Source organism: Mercenaria mercenaria, chromosome 3 (assembly GCF_021730395.1).
Source record: "Mercenaria mercenaria strain notata chromosome 3, MADL_Memer_1, whole genome shotgun sequence".
Taxonomy (NCBI): Eukaryota; Metazoa; Mollusca; class Bivalvia; order Venerida; family Veneridae; genus Mercenaria; species Mercenaria mercenaria.
The window spans coordinates 52387985-52412852 of NC_069363.1; the positions used below are offsets into that span (position 1 = coordinate 52387985).

General features: G+C 34.8%; 1 protein-coding gene across 3 annotated transcripts in view; it reads right to left on the minus strand.

Annotated features, from left to right (window-relative positions):
* LOC123524766 (uncharacterized) overlaps positions 1-24868 on the minus strand; it is a 108820-nt gene extending 83952 nt beyond the window's left edge. For 2 of the 3 annotated variants that reach the window (XR_008370221.1, XM_053538493.1), the window contains exons 1-3: positions 24719-24868; positions 3836-3985; positions 2326-2462 (exon numbers count right to left, since the gene is read on the minus strand). Coding sequence is in view for 2 of the 3 variants with exons in the window: in XM_053538493.1 (XP_053394468.1) it covers positions 2326-2462; positions 3836-3935 (237 nt within the window). In the remaining variant the exon portion in view is untranslated. Of the gene's footprint in view, positions 1-2325; positions 2463-3835; positions 3986-4238; positions 4551-24718 lie in introns of those variants that run through there. The other variant, XM_053538494.1, reaches the window with a different exon arrangement.

Here is a 24868-nt window from a genome sequence, read left to right on the forward strand (position 1 = left end):
AATGACCCAGTTTCAAACTTGACCTAGAGATCATCTATACAAATATTCTAATTTTCATGAAGATTGGTTTACAACTGTGACTTCTTAGAGTGTTAACAAGCTTTTCCTTTGATTTGACCAGGTGATCTAGTTTTTGACCCCACATGACCCAGATTCGAACTTAACCCTGAAGTCAACAAGACAAACATTCTGAACAATTCTCATGAGTTTCCAACTTAAACTGTGGACTCTACAGGGTGTTAACAAGATTTTCCTTTGATCTGGCCTACTGACCTAGCTTTTTAACCCACATGACCCAGTTTCGATCTTGACCTAGAGATCATCAAGACAAACAGTCTGACCAAGTTTCATGAATATTGGGTCACAAATGTGGCCTCTAGTGTTAACAAGGCAAATGGCAAAGACGGACGATGCTGGACAATGACCGATCACAATAGCTCACCTTGAGCACTTTTTGCTCTGGTGAGCTAAAAATTATTTTTACAGACAGTATCTATGTTAAAAACTTTTTGAAAACTGGACATACCAAAATGTTATTCTGAAAATTTGAGCATTTAGCAGTGATACATAATGGAATAGGACGGATTTTAGATTTGCCAACAATTCAACTTCTGTCTTTGAACTTTTAGCATTTTGGCATCTGCACTGTTCCGTTTTAGTTGGATGCATTATATTTTTGGCCAAAAACCACACTTGTACAAGACATGTACTTCTGTAAGTTCTGCTCGCCCAGAGCTGATTTCTGCTTGTAATACGAGCAGACGAGTGGATTTGTCAGGCTCTGAACAATAACTTTCATTATCTATACAGTCATACTTGTGCTATACTTATGCATACCTGTCCATTACTTTTCATTTTCGACTTAACCCTTACCCTGCTAAATTTCTATAATAAACTTGTCCATCTTTCAATTTGGACAATACCATTAACTGTTAAAAGGGGTGCTTACCAAAAAGATACTCTTCTTTAAAGATCTTAAAGTAATAATATTATACAAGAGTGGCTGGAGTGTATTTAAGTCTGACTCTGTGTCTGCTGGCTACAGTATGTATATGCACTGTAATTAGGGATGGCAACGAATAGCAATTTTGGTATTCAAATATTCGGTCAACCTTCCGAACGAATATTCGAATATCGGTCGTCAAATGATCAACAAGTAACTCAAAATCTTATGAATTTATCGTACCCTAATTAGCAGCGATCTGCATTAATTCTACTTTCGTTTACACCGGAAGTAATTCAGACATTGACGAGTTAAGACTGACTAATAGTTCTTGTCTCTTTTTCATCTTTTTGAATATAAAATATTTGTTGTTTTCCTTTGTTTACATATAATTTATATAGGTTTTACCTATTTTTACATGGATGTAGCCCTCCCGTAAGTAAGGTTCTCTCCACAGATATAACACTTCCTATCGGATGATCGCGAGAAATACTTTAAAAAGACAGGCGGCATTGCTTGCATTTTTTGACAGTAGATTCGCATAATAGCATGAACAATATTTTCAATTAAACGAAGAGTAAGATTAAGACTGTGGGGGTGTCTAATAAACGATATATTTTGCTTAACTTTACCCTTGTTTGAATATTGAGTAGATTCTACTTTTTTTTCATACGAAATACATTTATTATCAAGAGGATGATCCGTTTTCATTAAAATAACAAAACAAAAAAAATCAAAAGCTTAAACCTTTTTTACTGAAATAATATTCATCACATTTGACTTGTTTTCAACACATTTCGGCACTTTTCTTTACTCAAATACATTTTAAATCGACTTTGATTGAAAACCGAGTCATTAGTTCAAGTGCATTCTAATGATTTTTAATTACATGCGGTTCGCACCTACCGACAATAAGGTGATTTGTAACGGAATTACATCAATCAGGGACCAATAAAATTTCTAAAGGTAAGCAATTAGCGGTACTTACTACAGGGTATATTGTCATCACCATAGCGATGTACAATCTTACGAATATACAAAGTGACACGTCTGACAGCGACTGAAGCCATTTTCACGCGTATCTACTATGAAAGCGAAGTTTGGTAAATTAGATAAACGGACATAGTGGATCTTTCATTTGGTTTTTATTGATTTCTTATGATCTTATATTTTTCCGAATACTCGAATAGTGAAATTGTATTCGAATATTCGTGTCATGAACGAATATTCAAATATTCGTTGCCATCCCTAATTGTAATGTACACAGCTGTCCAAACAAAGTATTGTTAATAAGCTGCACAAACGGACAGGGCTGGATGTGTGTGTGTGTGTGTGTGTGTGTGTATGTGTGCTTGTGTGCGCGTGTGTAGGGGGAGAGATACCTTGTTTATCCTTGTTTTGTTCACACTATAATCCTGGACACAGTCAGTACCATTACTCTGCACCCTCAGGGAGCAATTGAGCTGTAGATCACTACCAGCCAAAAGCCACACGTCATAATTAGGTGACATTGCAAAACCTGAAACCATTAAGAAACATACATAATAAAACATAAATTTGGAAAAATCACAAATGATAAGTGACATCCAGAAACACTGGATGCTCAGGCAAATGGTTGTGCATTTATTAAATCCAACTTGGGTCAGTCCACAGCTTCCTTGTAGACACTTACTGATACTAGCTTGTCCCGGTAGACTCAAACTCAAAAGTTTTACATATTTTTTATAAGCTTCAAGCATTGTATAAAACAAAGGCCAGTATATACTAATATTTTCACTCTAAGGCTTTATAAAAATACAGTTGTTCCAAGGACCTCAGGTATGGCAGCATCAGGTATGGAAGCAGTCCTGGAATAAATTTTATCTATTAAAGAACAACTGAAACTGTGATTTATTATGCAGCATATGCACTATATGAATGTCAAAATTATTACGTCACTGCGTCAGACATCAAAGTGTCGCGCTGGAAAAGAAAACCAAACAAACCAGTCAATATTTGTGAAATCAATATCTTTAAAGATGTAGAAAATAGTCCTTAATAACAAGTCATAATCAAATTAATATATATCTCAAACAGTGAATTGCTCTTGAAAAAGAATTGTTCATTATTACATGAATATCAAATGGGCTACTTCCTTGTGATATAACTCTTTCGCATCTGAACTCTGAACAAAGATTTTATTCAACAATAAATCACTGTTTTAACCTTTAGTCTGCTGGCAGCAAGTGATTCTGCCTTTGCGACCAGTGCAGACCAAGATCAGGCTGATCATGGTCCGCGCTGTTTGCTATGCTGTCAGTAAATTTTCAGTGAACACCTCTTTGAATCATAAATGGTAGATCTATTGCCAAAATTGAATGATGGACCAGTTCATTTTAGAAATTTAGTAGGCTAAAGGTTACATGACACACTCCCTTTTCAGGAGCCTGGGACTGCACCGGACTATCAATAATAAGTCATGAGCTTGTTCACCTGGAAACACATTTTGTTCTCTTTCATGACATCACAAGACCACATTATCAGAATCCTTTTAGAGACATCGTCAGTTACTTGCAGAGTATTTGTGGGCAAGAAGTTTAATATCAAATATGAAATGTAGGAAAGGAAAGGTTTAATTTTGTAAAATAACTGAAACACTGTTGAAAAATGGGGTAAACAAGGAGCTGCATTCAATAAACGCTTGATGCCCCCAGTGGCATCCTTGTCGATAAAAAGCATTTTGGTTAACCTCATACGGACAGACGGACGAACAAACGAACTGACAGGACAATCACTATATGCCTCCCGTATCAGTAGATGCCGGGGGCATAAAAATATTCAACACACAGACTAAATTGAAGTGTGTGTGTATGTGTGACATTATTTACTTAGAACTATGTTTAATGTACTTACATTTTCCGGCTGACACCTCAATTCCCAACAAGCAAAGTGCAAACAGGACTATACACAGTGTCTTCACAGTCTTTATACACATGTCCATTCCATTCATCATTAATATTTTCTTGTGTCTTCATCAATTATTTACAATTATGTTCCCATCTCCTAAAACATAAACAATATATTGTACAACAAAACCTTTTTTTTTTATATTTCATCTTATAATTTACCAACAAAGAAATGCATAATTTCTTCATATTTCTAAATTTAAATAATCCACTCTAATTTTGTTTCCAAATTTATAATACCACTGAAACCTAAAAAAAAACATAAGCAAGAAAACAGATTTGAAAACATAACTACACATGTTTAAAGTTGACGAGGAAATGAACGTAAAGTCAGAAAATATTAAGTTTACTATCTGCAGCATGTGTCAGCTTGGAAGCCTTAAGAAAACTTAAAACAATGAAGTCCTCCCTAAAAATGTTTATAATCTCTGCTGTAGACTGCATGAAGAATTACGTCCACTAAAATCCTGTTATGTGACACTTTAACAAGAAACAAAATAAGCACAGAGATTAAAAAGTAGACACCAACTTCCTGATTCAGAGCAGAGATACGCCTTCATCTATTATATTAATTTCAAAAGCATAAACACAAAACTTACTGAATTTCACAATAACTGCACAACCTGCTGCATTGTCAATATTAAAGGGACATGCCTAACAATGTACATGCCAATACTAAAGGGACATGCAAAACAATGTACATGTCAATATTAAAGGGGCATGCCAAACAATGTATGTGTATGTCAATATTAAAGGGGCATGCCAAACAATGTACATGTCAATATTAAAGGGGCATGCCTACCAATGTACATGTCAATATTAAAGGGGCATGCCTACCAACGTACATGTCAGTAATAAAGGAGCATGCCTACCAATGTACATGTCAATATTAAAGGAGCATGCCTACCAATGTACATGTCAATAATAAAGGAGCATGCCTACCAATGTACATGTCAATATTAAAGGGGCATGCCTACCAATGTACACCTCGGTATAGAAGGGACATGCAAACCAACACCTGAGTAAGAGTGGATCGACGCAGTGGTCCATTATGGTAAAACTGTCTGACTACAAAACTATGAATGAGAGTCCTGTGTATGGGTGCTTTACACCTGGAATTGGAATGTATTGTGTATCTTGCACTATCTCCCCACTAACATTACTAAAAGTCTTCTGGAGGAGTCGCCCATATGGGTTACCAGAGGCAACTATAATTAGGCTGTACAAATCAATGTAAAAGGGACAAGTATGCCAACAAGGCAGTCTGAAAGACAGTTATATCCCCCGCCACAGTTATGGATTGTGAAAGGGTTGATGGTATTGGGTGGAACCATTAAACATTCCAGTTGTGACCTTGACCTTAAGCTGGCAGGGATGAATTTTGAATTCTGCACATTTTCTTGATAAGGGGAATATTACATACAGTAATAAGAGCATAATTTGAATAATCTGCATAGAGGACCATTAGATGGTGTCACATGCCATACATCGAGGCTCTATGCCTTGCCGTTTTGGATAAGAAGATTTTTTAACATGGCAACAAGAGTTCTGTGGAATTCAATTCTTTGAACAATTTTGAAAGGGGGCCAGCCACCCTAGGATCATTCCTGTGAAGTTCGGTGTAAATCTGCCTATTGGTTTTGAAGAAGAAGATTTTTTTAGAAATTGTTGACGGACACACTACGCACAACAGCCGACAGACATTGAGGGGTCAAAAAAGCTCACCTGACGAGCCTTTGGCTCAGGTGAGCTAAAGATACAATCAATCAAAAATCATCAAGTGTTATTTGATACTTCATGAGTATTTTTTTCTGTAAAGTTATATTCATTCTATTTTACAAACGCATTAAACTTTTTGCTGTAACTAGTATAGTAGGCATCACATTTTGTGCATAATTTACCATGTTTACAGACTGCATGATGTTTCTTGAAAGTAAATGCATGTACTCTCTTGAACTTACAATAGCACTCTGAAGTAACATCATTATTACAAAAATGAATATTTAACTGACATATTTTTATACATAAAATATTTCTGTCAGGCATGTTCCTTTAAAGATATTCAATGGCTATCTTAATTTCACTAAAATATTTTGTATTTGGATATTTACTTCAAATATTGAAAATCCTCATCAAATATAATAACATTACTTAATATATAAATTCATTTTGCCACTAAGCCTCAGAAGCCAAACATGCCTCTTTAAGGTTAACTTTTTAAAAACCTTGGGCATCAAGTTGCTTTTAATGTTACAGTTTAGTATACCCTCTTATGCATTATGCACACACATCAATTATTACGGATACTGAACTTGTATAAAAGCTCAATGACATATTTACGAGTAAAATTACATTGTATCACTATTTAATACATGTACCAAAAATTTTACTCCCAAAACCATCTTCACAAATCATTTCATGTTTAACTTTATTATTCACAATGATAAAGACAACATATTTTCATTATCTAACATCACATTTGAATGTACAGTTTCTTCATACTCTCAGTATAACAAGATAAGAAAATCGTGCTATTAAAAAAAAAAATTAATGGACTGGGCAATGTGCTTATCTGCTTTTAATTTGTTCAAAACATCATTTGAAATGATAGGGAAAATCTATGTAACTTTTCTTAAAATAATTTCTAAATCCTAAAGCAAAATTTTAGACCATTTAAAGGACAGAATCTTGGAATCCTACTAAATAACTACCTGATAGTACAGTCTCTCTATATATTAATCTTGAAATCCTACTTAAATATACTAATATTATTTACTTGTTATATATTAATTCATGATTATGCCTTTACTGAAAGTGTTTATGTAACATTGTTTCGAAAATTTAGCAATAATAAACATATTAAGCAGCTATTTGTTATTTAGATACTATTCCTTTTTTTTTTTTTTTTAATTCTGATATATTTAACTTGCTAGTTATTTTCAATATAAATATGATTTTTAAATTTACAAAAAAAAAAAAGACAGAATCTTTCAGTGAACTTGATGCCTAGTCCCTTGGCTCCAACATTAAATTATTAAGGAGAGCCTACTTATGAAAATCTTTGTCTAACATTTACTCTTTTCAACACTATATAAACTGGAATGTACAAGTAATTGAAAATTGGTTATAATGCACAGATGTATGTGTTCATTTTAGAGGAGTCTTACAGAATACTAGTACATACATATTTATGATGTTCTGTGAGATTATTTTAGAAACAGATATTTTTGTCAATGTAATACAAAACTTTCCATGAAATTAAATAAAAAGTTAACATTATACACTTAAATTGTATTACAAAATTTGTAAGTTTTAAATTTGTGCCAAAATTCAAAAACAATATTTTCATATAATCTTATCCAATGGTAAAGTTAGAAATTTTGTTAAATGTGCAGATATTTATGCTGATAATGTAACCCTCAATTTGCCACATCTGGAAGAAGCTGCTGATAAGATTTTTTTGGCCCCATTATTCATCATAATGTATAGTTTTAATTTCAGGTCATTGACATACCTAATAAATAATAAACCAAAATTGTTTATGGACACCTAGGTTTTAAACTATATCTATTTTTCAGGTGTATATAAACAGCAGACATGAATGAATGGATGAATGGATGGAGATAAATCAGTTTAATGACCCAATGTGTTGTGTTCAAAGGAGACTCCATCCAACAGTTCAAAGACATGTAAGTAATTACAATAGTATTATAAATGCATGTACACACTACCATCGTTCTATGTTTGATTGAAAGTGGGCAACTGACAATTTTCCCCGAACATGACTGAATGGATCAACCTTATAATTTCCAGCAGAACCCACGGCAGGTTTTATAATTATCTCCCTTATATCAAGTCCAGACCAATATTATATTATAATGATTAAATAGTACCAAATTAAGTAATCACTTGGCAGTCAACACAACTTTAGGTGTTAGTGCAGGTAACTGGTAGAATTTAAAGCAGCATGCCTCGAGATTTGGCTAAAAAATAATCTTTCTTTCAAATTGAAGGTTTGGTCATATTACACGGTGCCTATACCACGTGACTTTTGTGGCTATGTGTGGGTATAAAAAACATAAACAGCCGTCGATTCAAGGAACATTTTTCATGATAACTTTCTTAATCCTGCACCAATTTTATTCAAATAAAGACGAGGGCCCGGCCATAAGAAAGGTACAATCACGGCCAATCAGTTTGAGAAGAATAAATTCGTATTTTTGTCGAAAAGTGCAACCACACATTTTTCAGTCAGATTGCCGACGTGCTATGTGTGGGTGCATTCTGTTAAAATCGTTTATAAAACTCTTAAAAATGCGTTCAGCGACAGGGCAAATGGAACCGAGAATGTAATTTTACCTTGTTTGACAGTTGCAAAATGATCGTTAAGAAGTATAGCGTATTCCTCTCGTTTTTTAAATAAATAAAAACATGCTATGTGTGGGTGCCGCTAAATTTATGCTATGTGTGGGAGTAAACTCATAAAATGATACCGTTGCTTGAGATACTTGCACTAAGTGAGTTTTAACTTACTCGTGTTACGTTTATAGAAATGAGTATCCATCTAGCATAACTGATCTTTTTTATTTTTTTTTTAGAAAGTGTCTGTGTTATAGAGAATAGCGCGTCAGATTCATTGTTGTTATGGATTACGAGCGCGTGTTATTAAACATAATTATTTAAACGTTAAAACTCGGAAATATGTTTGAAGTAAAATTTATGAAAAAGTTATTTCCAATCTCCTTCAGTTGTATTAAAGTGTTGTTTTTTTATCTTGATGCATAAACAACGTTTTTCGTAAACACGCAATTGAATCAGTGTCCCTAAGGTAGTTTTAAAGGGTATGTGTGACAATATAGTGTAGAGCACATATCGTAGCCTTTGATGCTGCTCCATTGTAAAGTCCACTGCTCACCTAGTTCGTGGTTAGTTGCAGCTAAAATGGTATTTATTGTAGCTTTGCGCTATACGTTTGAAACAACACAAATTACTACTATTACAGGGTTGTAGTTCAAACCACTTTTCAAGCATAAAGAAAGGGCTTCAATCCCTCCAACGAAAGTAAAGTACATGCGATAGTGCATGTAAAAAACTGCTATTAAATTCATACCACACACATAACGCATGGAGTCATTTCATCATGAGTCGTTATTCATACTTAGATCACTGTACGTCAGTATTGCGTCTTAACTGTTCACACGAAAATATAAACACACAGAGAAATGATATTTTGACAAAAGTTTATATACAGAAACAGTAAAAAGGTAAGACAATATGGTGAACTCTTCCGTGCCAAACAACAAGGTGAATCAAATTGCATGGAGAGTTTACTTGCCTGATTACCCATTTTACTATTGAAAATATTTTGTATATAAACAATGTTCAAAATATCGTCTGTGAATATAACTAATATTAGGATTGACATCTATGTTGTGATGCAGTAAGTTTGTTTGTTTATTCGTTTGATTTCAACGCCCTGTTTCAACAGCCGGAGTCATATGAAGTTTTTGAAGTTTGAATTAAGTTTATTCAAATATATTCCACTGGGCTATAAGCCCACGGTGGCACACATATACATAATATAAACGAACAGTGGTGATATACAATATATATGGGGAAAGTAAGACAAACATAATTTTCACAAATATATAAAAACGTTACGAAACAGAAAGTTGTATACCAAAAAACAAATCTATGACATCATATAGAGAAATGCATAAAACACTGGCCGTATTATGTTTGATATCCCAAATTGATCAGTTAGATCTATCAATTTAATGAATTCCATATACATAATTTATTTACAACTCAAATATAATTATAATTATGACATATGAGGCGGGCAGTTCACCTAACCATCGTTCCTGGGAAGTACCAGTATACTAGACTCCCATCCTCCGTAAGCAACTGCATACTTTCTCACATAAAGAGACATAGTGGGTAGCTGGCGCTCGAACCTACGGTCCTCTATCAATGAGAGGTTACAGTGGTTTGAAGTCAGCGACCTTAACCACTCGACCACGGAGGCAGATCACAGCAGATAAGTATAATGGAGTGTCCTTTATCACTAACAAAGTAGAAGACAATCAAAATATTGGTAAAATTATGTCTGTTAGATCATTTTAAGAGAAGTTCCTTGGACAGGTTACCCCCTTCATAACAAACAATTTTATTCTAAATTTGTTTGATAATTTCTTTGGAGCTTTATTTTCTGCAATGGTCTTGTTAGAATGAATGTAAGCGCTTACAAAACCAACAGAAAAAAGTAAAAGCTATGATAGATATTATCTCACAACAGACCTGTGACGAACTCTTCTAAAATCACAAACTGAAATTTTAATTATCAAGAAATGTAATTGATTGAGTGTTTCTTTAAAATTATTTGGCTGTACTTTTAGCGATAGACGCGCTACAGATTGGTTTTGTAAGCGCCTACATTCATTCCAACAAGACTGCGCCCTCGTGATATAATTCCTTTGCATCTGAATTCCAAACAATGATTTATTCAGCGACAAATCACTGGATGAGATATATTATTTCTTAAATAGGCTAGCGGCTCTGATGAAATGACTCCATGTGTTATGTGTGTGGTATGAATTTAATAGCAGTTTTTTACATGCACTACCGCAGGTACTTTACTTTCATTCGAGGGATTGAAGCCCTTTCTTTATGCTTGAAAATTGGTTTGAACTACAACCCTGAAGTAGTAGTAATTTGTGTTGTTTCAAACGTATAGCGCAAAGCTACAATAAATGCCATTTTAGCTGCAACTATATAACCACGAACTAGGTGAGCAGTGGAATTTACAATGGAGCAGCTTCCAAGGCTATGATCTATGCTCTACACTATATTGTCACACATACTGCCCTTTAAAACTACCTTAGGGACACTGATTCAATTGCGTGTTTATGAAAAACGTTGTTTATGCATCAAGATAAAAAAAAACAACACTTCAACACAACTGAAGGAGATTGGAAATAACTTTTTCATAAATTTTACTTCAAACATATATCAGAGTTTTAACGTTTATTCTTGCATAAAAACTACTTTTTTCACTGGATCCGCCCATGTATTAACGGGAGAAAAATCGTGTGCAAACAAGGCAATTCACGTGCTGTTAATACCCGATTTTTATTTTTGAAATGCTTTGCCAGGGACATATGTATGTATTTTTGCGCACACTGATATTTGGCATCTGCGTCTTGTTTCTTCCATAACAACCTCTTCTTGTAGCATTATAGATACAATTTAATCCATAGTATGTTTAGCTGTATCAGTTTCCAACCCCAAACGTACTGCCCCCATCAATGTACGCACTAGCTTCTCTTAGAGTTCACTCCCTTTACATAGGCGTCTGTTCAGTTATTGTAAATAACTGTGAATAAATAAGTATCGCGTGTAACTTGTGCTATTGCTCGTTTTTAGGAATCATATTTATGATTTTGGTAAGTATCAGTCGGTATGTTTTTATCTAATTTCTCGAAGAATTTATATAAACAGCTTGGAAGCTTAACACTACGTTCGTGCTCATCCGTACTCCAACTGCGTGTCCGTACTCAATATAACTCGAATGTAAAGTTATTATTCTTGAAATTGTGATCGAGTCCAAAAATTGTGAAATGATATAAACAATTTTTGGTAATTTTATGTTTGTAATAATGAGAGATAAAAAAATCGCTTAAAAACCTTCAGGATGTACTTTTGATAGTGTTGTTTATTTCCGGGCCCTGGATACGGATATTTAAAACATGTTTACCGTTTCCAAGAACAACAGGAATGGTAAATAGAAAATGTACCGGAATCGTCAAGTCATCACATATGAAAACAATACATGAATCGTCGTGAAATATTTTTTATGCAAGAACCTTCGGTCTCGGTCACAAACAATCACGCGGGCTTCTGCAGACGTTAATACACAAAAAACGTGTATTATCCCTACATTCTAGCATAAAACTACTGTTATTGTCACTTTTCGGGGGTGTTTTAACAGGAGAGAAAACGTGTGTTAACAGAGAGATTCTCGCGCTCACGAGCTGTTATAACACCTTTATATATATATGCACGTTCCATGGCAGAGCGTAACGCATTACCTGATTACAGCCCCAAAACGGATAATTCAAAATGAAATGACGTCAACGTGACAAAACAACGTAGACTTTACCGCGCATTTCATGGAAATTCAATGACATTGAGGAACAATATATTCATTTTCCCGTTTTTAACGCGTTTTATGCTAGAATAGCGTTAGCGCATATTCTTTTCGTGTTATAACATCTTTAGAATCCCTTGGAAATCGTTGGTACCCTCGCCGTAACGGGCTCGGGTACCAACCAATCCCTCGAGATTCTGCAGATGTTATAACACGAAAAAAGATGCGTTATCCCTACAAAGATGTTTGATAACACGCGCTCGTAATCAATAACAACAATGAATCTGACGCGCTATTCTCTATAACACAGCGACTTTCTAAATAAAAATAAAAAAGATCAGTTATGCTAGATGGATACTCCTTTCTTCTATGAATGTAACACGAGTAAGTTAAAACTCACTTAGTGCAAGTATCTCAAGCAACGGTATCATTTTTATGAGTTTACTCCCACACATAGCATAAATTTAGCGGCACCCACACATAGCATTTTTCTATTTATTTAAAAAAACGAGAGGAATACGCTATATTTCTTAACGATCATTTTGCAACTGTCAAACAAGGTAAAATTACATTCTCGGTTCCATTTGCCCTGTCGCTGAACGCATTTTTAAGAGTTTTATAAACGATTTTAACAGAATGCACCCACACATAGCACGTCGGCAATCTGACAAAAAAAAATGCGCGGTTGCACTTTTCGACAAAAATACGAATTTATTCTTTTCAAACTGATGGGCCGTGATTGTATCTTTCTTATGGCCGGGCCCTCGTCTTTATTTGAATAAAATTGGTGCAGGATTAAGAATGTTATCATGAAAAATGTTACCTGAATCGACGACTGTTTATGTTTTTTATACCCACACATAGCCATAAAAGTCACGTGGTATAGGCACCGTGATTATGAACATTAGAATATGAATTTTTGTTTCTAAAATATTTTAAAAATTCCAAATCAAGAAAATAAGATGACCACGTCGGGAATTGAACCCCTGACCGCCGTGGCAATAAAGACATTTTCCCATCGTCGTAACCAATAGCGCTATAGCTGAAGTAGTGAATAATGACTTCAAAATATAGATATTTATAATTGAGACAGTTTACCTGGAGTAAAAGCATGACAAACACTTTTGATTTTCATCGTAAAAAGTAGTAAAAACAGCAAATTCTCGTGTTTCCGTCATATAAAGTTTGTCAGTAATTAAGTTTTAAAGCCTTCTTAACATGCTTAAGAAATATAGCATTTATTTCAAGATATCTAAAAAACATTTTTTTGTTGCCGAACAATCTGGAGGCATGCCGCTTTAAACAAGGTCACCATTTATACAATAATAGCAATGCATAAGTTGAACCTATTGATCACTACCCCAAAACATTGAATATCTGTTTGCATGCCTTTTTTGGAACCTTATTCTACCAACATTTGAAATCAAATTGAAAAATACAGTTTCTTTAAAATATAATAAATAGAAAGACTGGAAACTCCACAGGTCGCTCAACACAACAAAAACGAAAATGTTGCAGGCTCGGTTTGATTGAGCCTAAGTAATGTTACTACTTGCTTAAATCTGCAGTGTTGCCTGTATCATGAAGATGCACTATTTTGAATACCATTTAATTTTGAAATTATGAACTAAGGACAAAACTAATGAAAAAAACTGCTTTTATGGTTTAATATCTCTTGGTTTATTATTTCAACAGGTAAATGCAGTGAGGCAACTGGTGGCAAATGATGGCTTTGTGGCTGTTAATGAAAACTACATGGCATTTTACGCTGATGGTGGCAAGCAGTGACTGTCACAGAAAATTTCTCAACCAATAGTTACATTCACTTGAAAATAATGGCATATCTTATACTGACTATACTGCAGAAGTAATTGTTGAAAAAAAAAAACAAAAAAACATTATGGCAAACAGTGGAAAACATTGATATACTACAATGACAGTGGAACTGAGTAGAAACTGGTGACATTTTAGCTCCATATTGTTTGTACTACGTATTTTCTATCATCTAGTGAAGAAATGTCAAAATTCATAAGCAGTTTTGTTATACTACAGACTATTATGAAATTATAAATTAAGATGTGACATGCATATTGGTTTCTGATTTTCATTTCAGTCCAATTCTGTCACCAACAAGTTTCCATGGTATTTCCGTGGATTTCCGTAGTTATTTGCCATGGCATGCCGTCTGAATACTCCACGGATTGCCATGGAATTTCACTGGTTTCCGCGATCATCTGTGGTGTACCACGGAAAGCTGTGGATTTCCATGGGACTTTGTGGCATTCCATTGAAATCCATGGAACTCCACGGATTTTTCTTCTTCTTATTTTTGTTTCATAAAAAGATGGTGTAACATGGTAGTCCGAATACTCCATGGAATATTTTCCATGGATTTCCATTGCAAATGTAGAGACGGAAAGTGCGTGTTCATTGTAGGTCATCCTTGGCCAATTCCCAATAACAAAGCTTTAGTAATGAAAAAACTGCGAAGGAAAACATTACCTTGGCTGGTGAAAACCACCGCAAATAGCGCCCTGCTCGCACGTAATTATGCCACCGGTCAACGCTTACGATGAGACTTTGTGTATACACTATGGGCACATTAAAGCATCATATTGATGTCTATTCACAAAGAGCTACTAGGAAATAAGTTGTACAGTAAATCATGTCTTTAATATCTATACACTGAACATCTAGGAAATTAAGTATTATAAATTATGTAAATGTACTTGCTTCGCTATACTACATTTCCACAAAACCTAAGTTTGAATGATCTATAACCTATACTTGCATACTTATCAATATAAAATATATTTAACTCAGATCATGCTGTACACGCCTGATTCTGCCTTTGCGATCAGTATAGATCATGATCAGACTGCACAGATGTGCAGGCTGATCATGATCTACACTGTTCGCCATTCAGTCGTATGCACCCCTATTAACAGTTAATGGTACTGTCCAAATTGAAAGATGGATATAGTTTATTAAAGAATTTTTAACAGAGTAAGGGTTAACATCAAAACACTCAAGTACAGTGTTAAAATGATGTCGCTTAATATATTTTTTTCCAGTTTCTATTTACAGTAAGATCTATAATTATGAATTTTGAAACAATGAATGAAGCCTTATTTGCGAGCTTTTGTCCATAATATAGTCCTTATCTTTACAATTTTAACCTTTGTCTCCTCATCTTGACATACATGGACAGATAATACTTAAAGAAGTACTTAAACTCTAGATATTTACGGTGGTTAGGTCATTGTTTTAACTTATTGAGCGGATGTTCATTTTTTAAGTATGTAAATCAATATGTCTTTGTTAATCTCGAAACTGGACCAATTACAGCTCTTTAATTTCCCTTATTTACAGTATAGGTGATATTTGCAATCAAACAATTTACAAATATCCGTCTTTTTGTAATTCAACATATTCTTAAAAGGTTCCAACACATTCCCTCACTTAGACAGGAAATTGCCTAATATTCTGACATTTCTTGATAGGCACTTGGTTACACCATCAACTTAAACTTAAGCCTTTAAACACTTCAGAATGTTTTGTACAGTCCCTCCTGCAAATCTAAAGCTCATTCACATCCAATATTATGCATTTTTATGTGTCACAGTACAATGAGTACATATTTCATTTGAAAATTCTTGACATCATGGCATCCAACTTATTTCATCTTTTCAAAGAAAAACTGAAAATGTCGCTCTGCAAGTTGGAATCTTGTCATCATAGAGTTCACATTTGCACCAAACACCCCGAGTCCAAATTGTTTTCACGGCAGAACTTAACCCTTATCATGCTGAACACGATTGATTCTGCCTTTGCGATCAGTGCAGATCATGATCAGTCTGCATGGATGATCAGTGCAGATCATGATCAGCCTGCACATCCATGCAGTCTGATCATGATCTGCACTGTTCGCTATTCAGTCAGTATCTTTTTGATATGCACCCCTTTTAACAGTTAATGGTACTGTCCAAATTGAAAAATGGACAAGTTCATTATAGAAAGTTAGCATGGTAAGGGTTAACATTCCCAGTGAGACTTGGATGTCCAGAAAGCATTCAATGGAAGCTTGGCTTTGCAGAATGACAAGGAAAAGAAGAGTTTCAAGAAGGGGATCAAATTTTACATGCAGGGAATGAGAATGAATGGCTATCATAAATCAAGCAATTTAATTTGAAATATTTTGAAAATAATATTTATAGATAAATAATAAAATACAAGAAACATCCTTGATTCACTCATACTGAAGTGTAATACCCACAAAAACATCACAAAGATTTTATCAAGAAGCATGTAAACTTTACATTAAATATTTAAATATGCATATTTATCTTACGCCAGCCATAAAAACAAAAAATATAGCATACTTAAATATATAGCTAAACAGTTAACTTCAACATATCATGCAAGTTCACAGTACGCTTTCTTTCAACTTGAAGTGCCTATATAAATTACAAAATCCCGGATATTGAAGCACAAAAGCTTGTGGACATGTACATGTAGACCACATTATACTTTAAGGAAAGTTACTAAAACTAGAGATATCTTTTAAGTAAAAGCACATGTCTCCCATATTGCTTCATTTATATGGAATGGTAAAGGATACTTCTATATTGAAGAATTTATAAATACGTCAGATGAGTCAAATGAGGCATTCTGAGGGCCCTCTTGCTTTTTAAAAAAGGATTCTTGCATCAAATTTGGGGTCATCATTAAGGGTAAAGGGTCATTGTTGTACATAGAGATAAATACGGAAAACTACAAACTCCTCTTCTTAAAATGAAAGGCTTTCACATAGGGCCTTTTGCATAATATATATATAAATACATATAGCATTGTGTACTTGTCTCAACAAGGGTCTATATTTAACAGAGAGCTACTAAGAGAACCAGACATAACGGCCAAGCACAAAATATGGCCTCTATAGCTTCAACAAGGGTTTTCTATGATTTAGCCTAGCGACTTGGTTTTTGAACCCAGGTATATTTGTAACCCATTTTTGAATCTAAACTCTTTAGGCCTGATTTCATAGAAGACAATTAAATATTCTGACAAAGATGACCAGTTTTGAACAAGTCCAAGATTTTACTTAGGAAAACATTCTGACCTAGTTTCATAAAGACTGAGCAAACATTCTGACCTCTTGAATGTTACCACTCGGTGATATATGACCATTCTGTGTCGATTCCCCGTAAAACCCAACTCACTCACTCTTGAATGTTAACAGCAAAGTGTTGATGAAAGAAGGCATACTACCATGGACAATGCACACAAGGATATCTCAGCAGCTTAAAACAGAACCAGACATAAAAGTTCAGAAAAAAATGTGCAAGTTTTCATTTTGATGATGTGAATATACCAAATTGCATTTCAACTAGATGGAAACTGTAGAAGTATATAAGAAAGATATGATGGACAGTTTAAATACTACATCAGCGCATTATCCGTCAGTGTCATACAGGCGCAATTTCCGCTCAAATAGAAGCGTCTCTCGTACGTAAACAAAAACTTGAGTGAAATTTAAGATTGTCCTTGAACGATTTATGCGCGATGGAAAAGCGAAATATTTGGTTTGTGATCTAGTATATAGACAATAAAGCAACGAAACACAAGTTCTGTAAAGGTTACGGTCAGTAACGGTGTCTCAAAATGTTAGAAAAACATAGATTTACCCAACGTAAATAACAACGGCAACACTGAATGTGAATTTGACATGCCTTTGGCAGTTATATTACATGGGGATGAGGTATAGGAGCAACAAAGTGCTGCCAAACAAAGGAGTCATCCATTTTAGATTTTGGGTTGTTTTTTTTTACCATGAGGGGAAGGGGCCCAGGCCTGTGATTTGGAGCAAAACAGCTCGGTGTTTGGGCAAAGGTGAATAAAAAACCTGATGTAAAGTCAGTTTTTGGGGAAAACTGCATAATTTAAAAGATATTTTCTGAGGGAAGGACCCTATTATGAAGGGGATAAAACCCTGTGATATGCTTATGAAGACATATATATATTACAAGTTGCCTGATTGGAGGTATTTATCTATATATTCCAATTGCATACAAATCCTTTTCAGTGACCTATCTACATTTGTAGCTACTTATGCTTTCAGTCATTTTCTGGCCATCGAATATTAAATAAAGAGTGGCCCGACTTTGAATCACTGTGGGATCGAGCCCCACTCAGGTCATCATGTGAAAAAGATATCCAGCTGGCTGACGGAAGGTAGGCCGTTCTACCCAGATGCCAATTCTTGCCTGAGATGGTGCCCAGAGGAGTACCTGGGGTCTTCCTGCACCATTTAAGTCTGGAAAGTCACCATATGACCTATAAAATTGTGTCAGTGTGACTTATAACACAACAAATAAATATTAAAATGTATTAAATAAAGATCTTGGTCAGAAAAGTTTATGAATTAAAAATAAAAGTATGCACATGCTACAAATGAAACCAGCCGATCAGACCATTGAAAATTGCTATTCAATCATCAATTTAATACCGGAGATGTTATGACCAAGGGCAAATAGTACACATGCACAAAGAGTGATTTTGTTAAAGATTTTGAAATCATCAATTTTATGTTCAAAATAATAAAAAAGTTAAACACAGAATGGTAATTTTCTTTGTTGTACTTGTTAAATGGGTATTAAAGTAGTGTTAAAATCCTTTCAGGCAACACATTTGAAGTGATCACTTATAGTCTGTTGTTTTAGTAAATTTTACTGCCGTTTTATTTTTATTTTTTCCCCTCCTCCTGTCAACATTTTTCTGCTCAAAGTCCGAGTAACAAAAAATAAAAAAACTCTGGCCTTACCAGGTAGAGATTGGTCAAAATACACCTCAAAATTGGATGTAACATGCATGTTGTACTCCAGAAAAGTGGTCTCGATTTTTCCCTACGACTAGCAATGAAAAAGTTACAATCTAAGCTATTTATAGTAACAAGGGAAGTAATTCTATAGCAGGGACCTGCGCATGACACTTCGTCTCATGATGGTGTACAACTGTGCCAAGTTACATCAAAATCCCTCCATGCATGAAGAAGAAATGCTCCGGACAAAGTTTTCATTCTTGTATCCTTTGACCTCTAAGTGTGACCTTGACCTTAGACCTAGGGACCTGGTTTTTGCGCAAGACACTCCGTCTCATAATGGTAAACAATTGTGCCAAGTTTCATCAAAATCCCTCCATGCATGAAGAAGATATGCTCTGGACAAAGTCATTCTTGAATTTGACCTTTGACCTCTAAGTGTGACCTTGACCTTAGACCTAGGGACCTGGTTCTTGCGCATGACACTCCGTCTCATAATGGTGAACAACTGTGCCAAGTTTAATCAAAATCCCTCCATGCATGAAGAAGATATGCTCAGGACAAAGTCTGTGGACGCCTGCCTTTTAGTAATAGCTGTATGTACTTGCAAGCAAAACTTTAACCAGGATTTTCTTAGTCCAAAAGGGGGAGTAATTTGGCCAAAATGAAGGTCACTCAAAGAGACATGTTTTTCAACAAAAACTTAATAGTCATCAATTGGCTACAATTTTTTATTTATTTATTTTTTATGTGTATTGCTGCACATCTAAAAAGAGTAACAAAAGTAATAAGAGAAAGTAACCCCAGTAACCAAACGTATATACAGTAGGTTACAAATGGACTCACTTGTGCAGGGGTGCCATTTTGTGCCATATCTACTGAAAACTAGCAACAAATAAAAAACATATATAAGAGCTGTAAGTAAAATAATTTCATTTGTACATTTGTACATATCTTAAAACAAATTACCACATGATAGTCTGCATACTTCATAAATACTAAAATTATTTAATACCAGGAGTTTAAATAATCAAAATATAATTATGAATTTTTAACACAAAGAAAGTATAGGAGAACAACACGGCAAACACGGTGTGGTTGACTAAACTTTTATTTGATCTTAGATTCTACCGGTTTCTGTCTTATCAAGACCTTCATCAAGTTCATCCGGATATAATTATGTTAAGATTACATAGTATCCCTACACTACACCAATTGCACAAACGAAATGCTAAGAGACAAGGCAAATAAAAAGATGGTTTTAAAGAAGCAAATATCACATGGGAGTTTATTAAATGTGAAATTATTATCAACTCCAGTACTGGGTATACTTAGAGGTACCACCAAAAAAACTTAACCATTTTTAACAAAATGCACAATCTATCACCGTTCAGCACAGTTACATTTGTTCACATGCAAGTCCAACTCTTTGGTTTATTGCCTCATACCAGGGCACTAGACAACTTTTGGGGACAGGTACCCATACCCTCAGGAAGGGGAATTTTTCGACATTTAGACGAAAAGGGGAAGTTTCATTCTCATCCATCATAGGTTCGTCAAAATCCCGAGACGAACCTCTGATTTATTTCCATCGTTTACTTGGTGAGCATGCGCACTCGTAATTACTATCAGGAGTGGTTTCAGCCAATCATTGTTCGCGAACTGAAACTTCAAAAAATATGTAAACAAGATACTTGCTTATGATGGATAAAGGCTGTATTCCATGATTGCGATAAATAAAGATTTATTCCTGTAATTTGACGTTAAGAGATTTACATCAAGAAATAATAATATTCGTCGTAAATGGACATCGTATTCCCTCTATAATATGGAAAGGAAGCGGTCACGCTTTTCACGGACAATTTTGACTGGTTCGCTACGATTTGCCGCGAAACGACGCTGATTGGCTGAAACGTTTTACCTGTAATGTAACCAAACCATAAATATCGGCTAAATGAGCAGAGGTTCATCCGGGGAACCACGGCAGACCTCTGGTATGCGAGAATGGGGAAGTTTTAGCCATGTATATGTAACTACTTTTCACACTTATTAATACTGTTATCAATCATTTCTAACTGATGTGACTATATTGCAACAGTAATCTTCCTTAGAGGCATTATAATAATATTAAAAGAAAGAGTTCATATCAATTTGTGTCAAACAACTTATCATCAGGGGAATTATCTTCTGAGAAAGGGGAAAAAAACATATTATTTTAGGAGGGGAATGGTACCCATATTCGGCGCCAAAAATGGCCAAACGAGTGCCCTGCATACTTTCTATCATCATAAGTGCTTTAAAAGCACACCATTTAAGTTTCAAGTTTCTTACTAAATCTCTGGCATGATCTGTGATTTTGAAACTCATCAGTAGGAAGTCATGCTGGAAATTTACAACCTAAATCCGACCATGTGTGGTATAATTGGTATTTTCACCCCAACAAAAAGAAACAGTACTAAACTTTTACTGTAGTTTCATTTCACCATGGCAAACAGAACAGTCACAAATCAAGTCTGTTAACAAACAGAACATAAACCAACATAGCAGATCAATATACTGTAGGGTCACTTGCCCGAATTGGCAGCTAGATTACTGGAGGTAGGATAAGGTAAATGGCAGACAAAAGTTAGTGCATTATCTAAAGAACTCTAAGACTATCATGACTCATGTGCTCAATAAATCGAGAGAACCTAGGATGTCACATCTGCTACATTGATAGCTGTCAAAGATGATAATGTATTACATTTACTGCTAAGCTTTTGACACACCGAATATTAAAAAATGCTCAGAAAATGAAGAAAGCTGAACATTGCAAGGACAGGCATCAAGATTGCATAATTGTCAAAACAATTTTGTATAGTATGCTTCACAATTTTGGAAGGAAACATGGGTTAAAGAATATACATTTAGCATGTTTAGTGCAAAAGATATATAAATATACCCAGTAATGGACATTGGTTTAAGTAAGACTAGGTAGTAGCCAAGGAAACATACAGGTTTTTTGGTAATAAGAAAAACGTCCTGAAAGCATGGTATTGCTACAAAAGAGGAATTTATATAAATTTCCAAGTACCAAAACTGAGTGAAAGTAGGTTTTTAACTTGTTTTGTCTCCACTGTAAACAATGAAACAATCGCAACTGAAAAAATCTGGTTTGTAAAGATTTTTATAATAGTTACAAATTCCCCGATGCTTTGATGTTTAACTAAACGGTCTTAAATCAATACCAGGACAAAAATAATAATATTTACATGGGATTAAAGAGAATTTTATTGGCTTTTAAAAGACAGTTTTTTTTATCAAGATAGGACAATAAATTTAACGTTTTATTGATTTTTTTCTACATTGACCGTAAGAAATCAGCTGTTTTCTAGATAAAAATCAGATAAGCCAGAGGCTTATCAGGGTTGCTAATAATACAAAGTCTTATAGGCGGTCAAAAATAGGTAGTGATCGTAAATAGGTACCATAATCCTAGCCTCCAGTTCTAGGCTTACGGAAGTTCCGTATTCCTAGACAACCCTATGAGAATAGGCCAGGATTACGGAAGAATTAAAGAGGTATAAAATATATGTGCGGACATGCATAAATAAACTTTCTTAGTTCACTTAATTAAAATAGCGAATTTTCATGCCTGCCTTATTATTTCGTGTTATCTATCCGTCGTTTTGGGTTAGTATAATCTTTATGGCAGTGCGCGGAAATATAGAAATACGAGTGTCAATATTAGATTAAAAAAAAAATTCTATACTTTGAATTTTATGTTGATAACCATATTGTATGTTATTAAAGACCATTTGTGTTAACTTGATGAAAAAAAAAATGCAGGTATGTACGAAACAGATAATTCTATATTTCTGCGCCCCGCCATTAGTACTAACCAAAAACGGCCAATTGATAGCACGAAATATTACTGAAATTAAGTGAAATGATTAAGTTTACAATGTCATTTATGCATGTCCTAACGTAAATTTGATGCCAGCGTTCGACACTAACTTTTTTGCCAGGTATCCCAAAGGAATACCTGCTGGGAAATTTAGGAATCCCTGCTGAAAATTAGGAGTCCCTGATAACAAAATGTGGTAAGAACATGAAAAAACTAAAATCTAACAAACACAACTGTTTACAGTACTACATGTATTTTATTTCCACTTTATTTCCATTTTACATCAATGACAACAATAGCTTGTATGACTTTTGCTGTAAAAGAATAATGTCATTTCTGTCCAAGTCCTCTTCCCCCTCATCTTCACTACCATCGCACTCCTCTGCCATTTGTTGTAGTTCGTCTAAATGTATGCCGCCTAGTTCATTCCCCCTTATTTGTAATCATTTTTTTTACATAAAAAAAAATTCCGAAGTCTCCCTTAAATAAAAAAAAAATTCAAAAAAAAAAAAATGTTCCGACCTACCTACCCTAATTTTTTGAGCATGTTACCAGATACAAAGATTTTTTAGGCCTTATTAATGCAACTCCCACAGACTTTATCTAAAACTAGTACATTGGTCATAACAGATTTTCTTAAACATTTCATATTTTAGTTGTTTTATTTTGCACAATGCCTAAAAGTGGGTGGGGTTTAGTGTTTGCATGCTTTTATTATCAGCAAATTCTTCTAAATAAGAGCTGCTTTGGGAACAGCGATCATATTTTTCGTAAATGCAGACGTTTTATTGGCTTTTTATTTTAGTTTGTACTAAAAATCTTGTAAGAAATGATAAAAATGTTCGAAAATGTCGGTCTAGAAAACGAGAGACAAATACGAAAAACAAAAGTAACAGTTAAAGTTCTTGAAAAGATAACTGTTTCAACTTTATTTTCTCATCATACCACGTATAATTTCTGCTTATTTAATTTGTTTTGCCCAAACAAAGCCTCGGCAATGATAATAAATTTGTTATAGACCGTAACGGCCGACCGGCTCATGTAATCGTATCGAGCACACAAAATAATGGTACAAACACGATAATCTAAGGCTGCATTGTTTATCAATTAACTTGTAAACATTGATCAATAAACACCTTTGATAATGACAAGGCATATTGTACTAAATACAAACCGCGAGATAAGCACGTGTCATTTGGCGCGTGGCGTGACTGACATCTGTCGGTAGCTAATTAACATACGACGCTCCGCCTACTGCCATATTTCCGCTTGTGCCGGCGAACAATATTGAAATTCACTGGGATTTTGATTGACAGGGGGCAGAACTATCGAACTTGGAACGCATCTAAGTAAATTTCCGCGAGTCAAGCCGACGCACGTGCCGTAATTTATGCGGGTAAAATACAAGTTTTTCTCGATTTTCGCGGGTCAAAACCCGGGACCTCGGGTCAACTGAACGCCCTGGCTTAGCAAAAGACCGATGTTTGAGCGAACAAGACTGGGGAATTTCATTTTTTTAGAATCATATTTTATCTGAAAACCAAGAGTCCCGACGGAACACCGAAATTGTGAACTTTAGGATCCCTTGCGGATTTTTGGTGTCCTCGGGATCCCGGGACACCGTTAGTGTCGAACGCTGGATGCCTCTTAAATACTTCTGTAATACTAGCCTATTCTCATAGGGTTGTCTGGGAATACGGAACTTCCGTAATCCTAGAACAGGAGGCTAGGATTATGGTACCATAATCGTAGCCACTGCCTATCTAAAATTATCTGTCCGCAGCATAAAGTCTACACAGCACGAAATGTAAAAGGTTAGGAAAAGTACTTGGGTCCAGAAATTACTGGAAAACCAGTACCTCAATTTCACGTTTCTAACTTTTCACATGATGTTTTTAATTCAATAAAAAGTTTAAAAGCACATCCTTACACAGGTCACGAAAACACATAAAATTTTTAGAATGGAATTACTGACCTCCAAAAATATGCCAAGACATCAATATCTACGACATGGAATATCCACAGTAAAAGAATTTAATAAAGAAATAATTATAAACCATTTATTCCAATAAAAATGACAAAAAGAACTATAAACTTAAAAAAATTGCAAAATTCCCGATTTCCT